We start from the raw sequence: 9,618 nt of genomic DNA on the forward strand, positions 1-9,618 counted from the left end.
CAAAATTTCCCCTTATTTAAACCTTATTTGCAAAATTTAAAACCACATCTTCCCAATTACAATATAGATTTCCGTCCATTTCTTCCCAATTTGGGACATATATCCCAAAATGCGACCCTTCCTCCCCAATACTAAATAATTTCAAGAATTTCACAAATAAAACCGCAATAAACCCTAACTTTTATTTCAACAAAGCAACACGCTAACTAATCGACGATTACAAGTAAAACCCTAAGTTGTACATTTCAAAATTCATAAATTAAACATATAAATACGTACTTGTTCCAACAATGGAGGGACTTGGTGTACAAATTCACAATATTTCTTCGTCGAGGAGATGGACGGAAACTGGGAGAACCTCAAAAATTAGGACTTCGTCGAGGAGAAGGAACAAATTCGTCGAGGAGAGAGAAAAAATGAGGTTATAGAGGAGAGATGAAATATGAACAGAGCACAGAGAGTCAGAGACCCGGCTTTAGGAAGATAAAAGGACATGTCAATCTTTCTTCGTAATGGGATGCTTTACCTCGAAACGGCGAAACCAGGTGACCAAATTCAAAATACATATTAAAATACGCTTATGCCCCTGCGAGACAAGGCTAAATGTCTCGCAACCCTCCGTTTGGAAAGCCTCGAAAATGGGGGTGGAGTACTCCCATTGCAAATGCTCAAATCATGAACAAAAAGTCATTTTTGCAAATAATTACGACAAAATACCATATACATTAGTCATAAAGCATTAGTGATAGACATACAACTGCAATTATTCTTCTCAAAGGGCTAACCATATCACGTGCGATGCTCGCATTAGACTCCCTAGTTTCAATAAAAGTACACATTAATGTATAACAATACAATGCTTCAAAAAAAAATGTACAACAATACAAAGGAATTGCAACTAGGGATGGCAATGGGTCGAATCTGGGTCTCTGGGCCAGATCCTCACCCAAACCCAAAATTTGGAGGTGGACCCAAATTCGACCCAGACCCACTGGGTCCTAAAAAATCAAACCCAGATCCATCGGGTCTCAGGTCTAAAACGGGTCCAAAATGAGTTTAACTATAATTTTTTTATGATCTTTCATATATATTATAAATTTATGACTATACTAATACTTGAAAATAATCCGTTCAAAAAAAAAATACTTGAAAATAATTAAAGATGCATTAAAAATCTTGTTCATAATTTTGAGACACAAATAATTTTTCATTCAAAAGTAAAGAAAAAAAAAAATCTTAAAAACTAAAATTTCTTGGCCGTACAGACTTTCTCTAAAGTCTATCCTCTAATTACGTAGTATATTATTAAAGTATATCGGATTAAGTGGTTTTTTTAATAATATAATATCTAATATATATTATTATTTATATAAAAAAAATTAAAAATAAAAATACAGGTTCATGGAATGGATCAAGGTCGGGTCTGGATCTACATTTTTTAGACCCAGACCCATTGAGCTTAGACCCAGACCCATCGGGTCTAAAATTTAAGGACCCAGACCCTAAAATATGGATCGGGTCCAACTGGGTCTGGGTCTGGGTCGGGTCCAGGACCCATTGCCATCCTTACAATGCAACTCTATAATTTTCTTAGCTCCTGTGAAAATTCACAATAGGAAAAACATTATAACGGAGGATTGTAATCAAGAACTAGTCAAATTAGGAAATTAGAATATATGAACAATTCCATAGTAAATACAGTACAAGCTTGATATAAACAATTTAATATAAGTTGAAAATGAAGTGAGATTCTATGTAAATTAATGTAACTATAGTTGACGTCAATCTTAAAGACATAATTCTTACACAAGACAAAAATGTAAAAGGAACAAATCTTTTAATTTCTATGTATGGGTGAGACATTACAGCTACATGTACCAAATATTTCTATTCTTGCAATGGCCTTATATGAAACAATTAAAGAAAAAAAAAAGGGGGGAAATATGGAAAATAAAAATAAATCAATAAACCTAATTTGGTAATTCCTCTCCTCTAGCTGTTGACCCCATGAATCACTATCAAGCCCAATAGTATCCGGACTTTATTCAGTTTTTAAAAGCTAAATCCCAACCCTCCTACTCTCAGAATCAGCATATTTCAGGCTGATGTTATGCATCAGTAAAGCTTTCTTCAGTTGTTAGGCCAAAAACCAAAGACAGAGACCCTGAACAATCGAAAATCTTTCTACAAATGTGGCGGTTGTTGATGTTTGTAGTTAGTGGGATAAAGCTCCCATCCACTATCAGGCTCCTTTCGTTTTCCACCACTGTTCCCAGAACCCATTGGTCTGAAACTCTCTCTCAGCTGCTCTTCTGACGGCCTACTCTGGACATGGGAAATGAAGAGTGGCCTAAAAAATGAAGGATCGGGGTTTCCAGCTTCAACAGCATTACCAAACCCAGAGTTCAAATCAAAACTAGGGCGCAAAGGACTAGCATGCGTAGGACCAGGAGTTGCACTCATCATGTTCATGACCAAGGGTGACTGACAATAGGTAGATGGAACATTTGAAGCAGAGCCCATCATTTGAGGTAGAAAAGGAGCTCCCCTTGAATCAAAAACATATGGAATCGGTCCACCAGGTCTGTAAATCTGTGCTGATGCAAGAGAGACAGCAGAGCCCATGGCAAGCCCATCATACCCATAGACAGACTGTGGATAAGGAACTGCAGGTCCCAATCCCATCAAAGGTCCTCTTAACAAGCTAGCATCCATAACAGGCTCTGGTGCCCTCCCATTCAGAAAAGGCAACGGAGTTTGAGGAGGAAATGCATTCCTCTTGACCTTGGTTCCCATAATCGAAATAACTGTGTCATCCGGTGGTCCCATACATGGGTTGACTTTACGAGAAGACTCGCCAAGAATGACAGGTTGGTCTGACGAATCATTGCAATCGAAAAGGTTGTCATTTAAGTCAAAGTTCCTCATTGAAGGCTGCATGCATGATGAAGAGGAAGCAGGCGATGGACTTCGCTGGCAGATTTGAGGTTGGAATACAAGTCCACCCATTTTCCAATCGCATGCTGGAAGACCCCCATCATCATCTGTTTGGTTGAGGTCCAATTTGAGCCTCTGAGATCTTTTGGGACTTAATTCAACTGAAGACTCACCTGAAGGCAGGCTAGGTAATAACTGTTTTGGTTTACCCAGCATTGGATTAACAATCTTATCATCTCCGCGTTCAGCAACATTCAAATCAAAATCAAGAAAATCTTGCCTCTGCCTTGAACCGCTGCTAGTGCCCCCACCAGAAAGAGCCTTGTCACTATCAGAGGCCCGACGAGGAGATGCTGGTCGAAATGCACTTGTTGCGGCAGATCCTTTCCAGCCAAGACTTCCCTCAAATTGAAGAGGGCCTGCTGGCATTCCAGAAGCCACAACAGCTCTGGATGCAGAAACAACTGATACAGGGTTTGAGCTTGTATCGAGCTGATGATCAGCATCCTCAGACGAGAATTCCCGATTGAGATCAAATTCCCAGACGTTTTTCTCTGTAATGCTCTCGGGTTCCCGTGCAACACCAGTCACTAAGGAGGACTCTGCATCTTGAGTGTGGTTTGTAGGATTTGTCTCTACATTAGTCAAAGACATGACAGGAACCTGTCCAGAAGCATCAGGGGTGTTTTCTGTTGCCGATAACTGGTTCGCCGGGTCATCTATCTGCAAGTCTTGCTCTGCATTTATAGACTTCGGGCTATCCTGTGGCTTACCACCACCTCTTGATACTCTGTCAGAAGAAGAAAATGATGATGAAGATGATGATGATGAAGAAGAAGATGAGGCAGAGCTACCAGATTGCTCATAAAAACCAACTACTTCTCTCTCTACTTCTTTGGCAACAAGCCGAGCAACTTCTAGAGCATCAACAGTGCCATTCTCAAGGTCCATATCTTGCGTCTGCCTAATGATATCGGTAGTTTTGCTGTTTTTTGTTAGTCTTGCAAATTCACAACTGCTGCCAAGATATCTCCTCTCACTTTGGCGATACCTTTTAAGCTCAGAATGGTCATCAAGATCATCCAGTCTGGAGAGAGTTGATGTTTGAATCTTGGATTCCTTCAATGCAGAACCATTACCTTGCTCCAAAGCATTTTGCTCACTATCATCCATCACATTGCTTGACTCCTCAACAGGCCTATCTGTATTGCATGAAGACGTCACTTTCATCGGTGATTCATTTTTGACATCATATGCTCCAATATCAGATTTAACAACAGCTTCCTCAACGGCCTTAGCATCATTTCCTGGAGATATATCTTTGCTATCAGAAACATCAAAGGTAGAAGTAACCTTCATATCACCAGATCTATCAGGCAACAACTCATTCTTACTTTCATGCTTTGCATCTTCACCCTTCAAAGCCTCGGAAATAAGCCCATCTTTGCTTTGTTTTGACAATGTAATGCATTCCAAATCCAATATTCCATCAGATGGGCATACTTCTTCCCTGACAAGATCACCATCAGTCGATTCTAGCTTGGAAGACATATCGGGGAATCCAGTGTTAGAAACTTCATGATTAGGAATCATCTGAAAATCATCCTTATCATTAGACAATTCAACTTTTCCCCCTTCAGCACCTTCAACCTTCTGATTGCCAGAAGATCTTGTTGGGGAGCCATTATTTGCAGTGACCTGAGATTCAAGATCTTGATTATCTACCTTTGGATTATTTTGAGTATCTACCTTTGGATTATTTTGAGTATCTACCTTTGGATCATTTTGATTATCTAACTTTGGATCATTTTGATTATCTAACTTCGGATCATTATAAACTGGGGCCTTCTCTACATCCATACTTTTGAGATCAACATCCTTAGATCTCCAACTATCAAAGAGAGCTCTTGCTTTATCTTGAACTCTAGGGCTTTTATAGTTGAAAAGACTTTTGACAGTAATGCAAATTCCTGATGAAGCCAACTTCTCATTGTCTACCTGAAGTTTCTCAACTGCTTGCAACAGTGCTGAGATAGCCTCTTCCACGAAGCAATCACTCACTTCGTCAGGAAATGCTTGAGCATCCTTTAGCCACCTATCAATAAACCAAAGCCCATTTAACTGGATGAAAAGATCAAGACATTCCTTGTTCTCTGTAGCTGCTATTGTGCCCGCAACAGCAGCCCACTGCCTTGTAGCATCACCAACACTCTTCACTGAAGAATCTTTCTTCTTCTGCATAGCAGTAATCAATTCCTCAACACGAGCAGGGGCTGTGAACCCATCTTTCATCTCAGTCAAGGTAAAAAAGTCTTCAAGTGTCATAATGCTCACATTCCACTTAAATGCTTCCAAACTTCATACACATACCCTGATGATACTAGATTTATACTCATCATTCAAAGAGAGAGTGCCACCAAACAATTCTGCAGAGAAGTCCAGCTTCCCAACAATGTTGAATCAGTCACCTATAGAATAAAAAAAAATTGTTGAGGATGAAAGAAAAGTACACAGATATTTGCAGAAAAGGAGAATGCTCTACAAAGATCTCTTTCAGGGGCAGATACACCACACAACAAAGAGCTACTCACAGACTCTTGAGTCCCACTTAACTGCCTACGTGACAAATTGACAAATAGAAAGAAATTAATCGTCTAAGGAGTATATTCTGTTTTTCAAAGGAAAACAGCGGAGGCTAGTTAAGACTTAAAGTGCAAGGGCTAACAACTGAAGGTCTGAAAAAGGTGAATTTAGACATATAAGGTCCAAACAGTAGCTACATACTCTACTGTCCCAATTAAGGCTAGAAGTGTTATAGTGCTTTTAAAAAGGATTTCAGGAAGCAGGACTTGATGGATCTGATCATAAAAGCACAGAAGTTACTCAATTCTGCTAACATTCTAACATGTATGTGCTTTAAAGACGGTTGGAAGTCCGCGGATAAATTGAATAGGCAATGTAAGAGAAAGGATTGATATAAGACGAGAAAAAAAATGTCATACATACCAACAAAACAAGCAGAATGAAAAAATAAATAAAAAAGTAAAATAAAATGCCGTACATACCAATAGTACATGCAGAATGGTAACTAAATCTCAGCACAACAGTGCCAATAGTGTGCATATATATATATATATATATATGAATGACAGGTGTAACCAATCAGTAGGTATGTTATATCTTTACAAAATTCTCGTAAAGCTATATTCTCACCAAAGGGAGAAATATTCACTCCCAATGAACAAGGTCATTAACAGGAAAAAATAGTACTACCTCCTTCCCAAAAGATATCATTCTATGTTAGGCTTCCTCAAACCCAGATAGAATGCATTTTCAATAATATCAAGCATATAAACCACTTTCCATTTCCGCAACCCCAAACACCGAAGCAAAAGCCTAGTCTTTAAATTTGTTTTCCTAACTAGAATTTCTGGCCTAAGCACTGAAGCACTGTTTTATGGGGCTCTTCAGAGTAGATCAAACTGAAAATCCAAGTTAAGACCGTGCAAGGTATATAGTTGACCTTCCATCAATATCCTAATAATGCATAAACATAACTAGCTTACATTTTTCATACAAGCTTACTTGACTCTCATTATCATATCTTGACATTAATTATAACTATTCTACCATTTCTGCTCTTTGCATATCAGAAAATAAACAGAGATTAAAAGCATGTGTTCCAAATGCAGAGTTCCCATCATTATTGGTCCTATGCAAAACAACTACTAAATTAAGACTTGACGTGTCAACCCCCAATCCCCATAGAGGACTCAGAAGCCAATTTTTAACAAAAGGCCCAGTAGTCTAGGAAACCACCATTTCAAAGGGTGGATAATCCATCATGAAGCCATACTATACAATCCTCACCATCGAATACAATAACCCGAGAAGCTCTCTATATTGTACATATATGTAATTTGCTATCGACTTGAGCATCAAAAATGTCCATCAGGAAGCCACCTAAAGTTTGTGTGAGTTCCTGTGTTGAACATTATAACTAACAACTGAGGGTCATCAACTACAGCACAAAAACCTAGTTGGTTGCCACAGAATCAGTCACACACTCACACCAGAATTGCTTCCTATTGAAACAAATAAAATATCGATAGATAACAAAAGAATAATAAGTTGAAACACATAAACGACTTGTCAGAAATCACCAGTTGGGTTAGTCCGACCAAGGAAAAGAATCCCCAAAAAAGAGAGATTCATAATGAAAACCAGTTAAGGGTATTAGCTTCAGAAAACAAATGCTTAGCCAAAAAAAGATAGTCCTTTTCAGAAACTAAATCCTGAAAGGGTATTGATATCCAGAACTCTATGAACTGAAACTAACACTAAACAGGAAAAGACAGCAATTACAGCACGTGTTACGAGAAGGCTTTAATAAATTCTTGTTAACTGTAACGTAAGGAAAAACAGTTACATCGAAGACAACAAGGCACTGTAATGCCAATCACAAAAAGACCGATAGTTACAGTCACGAATACATACCAAAGAAACCCTTTACCCTAGTGTAGAAACAATGCAAACAATAATCACCGTTACGACTTACGAGGCAATCAAGAATACAGAAGCTATTCTACAAGGATGAGCTGCAAAGATCAGGAACTTAACATCTATACTCACCATCACATTAGTAATAAACGTTTCGAAATTTCCTCCTAACAATGAAGTTCCATAAAACAAAAGCTAAACTGCCATAATTGCTAATCAAATGAACAGTGCCCAACACAAGTATAGCAGAAAATTCAATATCCCAATTCAAAGCTACAGTACAAAGTGCACAAAACATACCCAAATCAACCTCTAAATGATCAAATTGCGCAACATTCCACGCCCAAATCACTAATAACAAGTTCAGCGCACATTCGAAACCCGAGAATCAAATAAACGGAGATAGGATACTTTACAAAAACCCTAAATTCAAATTCCTCGTGTTTGCTACAACAAAAACCTATCAATATATATATATATATATAATAAAATAATCATACAACAATAACAACCCAGAAATTCATAACTCCATTAATACTACCCAGAAGCAAAAATAAATAAATTGCAACAAACATCAAACATATAATATATATAAAAAAATCCAAAAATAAGAAACAAAGCAAAGATTAAAAGAGAATTATAACAAAATCAGAAAACAAACGCAATAAAATATAAAAATTTACAAAAATACTCACCGAAAACCCTAACTCTGGCTCAAAAAAATCCCCAAATCTTTTCTTCAACAATACACTCCCGAAATCTAAAGCTGAAGCAACACTGAATTGAAAATTATTTGTATATATTAATGAAAAAATAACAAAAAAATGAAAAAGTGAGAATTTGAAGCAAAAATTTGCCTTCACTTTTTTTTTTTTTTTTTTTTTTTAGTTTTTGGGTTTTTATTGTTTTTTTTTTTTTTTTTTTTTTTGGAAGAAGTACTCCGTAAAAATACTTTACTTTGTTCTCTCGTAACAGCAAATTTTTTACTTTTTATTTATTTTTCTTTTATTTTTGGTGAGTATTTGGGAGGATCGTATGAGAGGCACGTGATGGAGAAGGTGACTGGGAATAGCCGGTAAAAAGGTTGTTTGTTCGTTGTTAAGTTGGTAGGAACTTTTTTAAAAAAATGTTTTATTTTGTTTGGTTTTTCTAAGTTGACTATGAAAGATTGATGACAGACAATTAAGTAAATAATGGACATACACATACGTCATGTAAGAAATCAAGAGAAAATAATGAACATGTTAGAGAATGATAGGGTGCTAACATGAAAACTTTTTATATATGTGCTTAACTCGTGCTCGTTAAAATTTCGAGTCAATAAACCTGCTTGACTCGCGCTTGTTAAAGTTTCAAATCGAGTTAAGTAACTCACGATCTGGCGAATCTGCTCATTAAGATTTTGGTCAGATGCCACCTTTTTTTTTTGTTCACTTATATAGTTTTCTTTATTTATTTATTTGTTACGAAAGCTTTACTCTTTCTTTTTTATCAACATAAATTAACTCTAATTAAATGTCAAATTATTTTAAACATGGTAACTTCGTTATAAATTATATAATAATAAAATATATTATTGAGTTGTTCATGAACTTATCGAGTCTAGTTAGAGCTTGCTCAACTTGTGCTCGTTAACATCTCGAGTCGAGCCAATTCGAGCCGAGTTTTGACCGAGCTTTAACCGGGTCAAGTTCGAATTGCTACTCAACTTGATTAGCACCCCTAGGGAATAGTTAAGAAGTAATAAAAAAATTTAAAAAGTAGAAGATGATTTTTATATCAATTTCTTCTTATGATTTTCATTACTATGCTAGTATGCTATACCATTTATAGGGGAAACTATGTCATTGAACAGTCGTACTTGAAATGACTTTAAATATATTATATTGTTTATGGTATATTATTAACCTAAATACAATAAACTATTCTCAACATAGTCCTTAATATAATGTCTACCTTATGTAAAACACTAAATTTATTTGTCTCATTAAAATCTTTCAAAGAAAAACCCAAAAGGAAATAATCATGCTGAAAAAAATTAGCAATCTTTCACCTAAGATTATACTTAATTTATTATCTCACTAAAAATCTATCAGATTAAACTCAAATGAAATAAAAACCTAATTGAAGGAAAAGTAGTGCAATGCATGTGATTAAATTACTTTCTCTAATTTTAACATG

General features: G+C 36.4%; 1 protein-coding gene across 1 annotated transcript; it reads right to left on the reverse strand.

Moving 5' to 3' along the window:
* Positions 1-1,692: 1,692 nt before the first annotated feature.
* On the reverse strand, positions 1,693-8,849 carry LOC110720572. The gene is made up of 2 exons (XM_021899611.1): positions 8,133-8,849; positions 1,693-5,405 (listed from the first exon to the last, which is right to left on the reverse strand). The coding sequence occupies exon 2, from the start codon at positions 5,260-5,262 to the stop codon at positions 2,185-2,187; it is 3,078 nt and encodes a 1,025-aa protein (XP_021755303.1). The 5' UTR covers positions 5,263-5,405; positions 8,133-8,849; the 3' UTR covers positions 1,693-2,184.
* Positions 8,850-9,618: the final 769 nt, after the last annotated feature.

The sequence above is a fragment of the Chenopodium quinoa genome, unplaced genomic scaffold, assembly GCF_001683475.1.
Source record: "Chenopodium quinoa cultivar QQ74 unplaced genomic scaffold, ASM168347v1, whole genome shotgun sequence".
Classification (NCBI taxonomy): Eukaryota; Viridiplantae; Streptophyta; class Magnoliopsida; order Caryophyllales; family Amaranthaceae; genus Chenopodium; species Chenopodium quinoa.

Coding starts and splice junctions, on each gene's coding strand:
- LOC110720572 (XM_021899611.1), bottom strand. CDS start 5,262: ATGACACTTGAAGACTTTTTTACCTTGACTGAGATGAAAGATGGGTTC.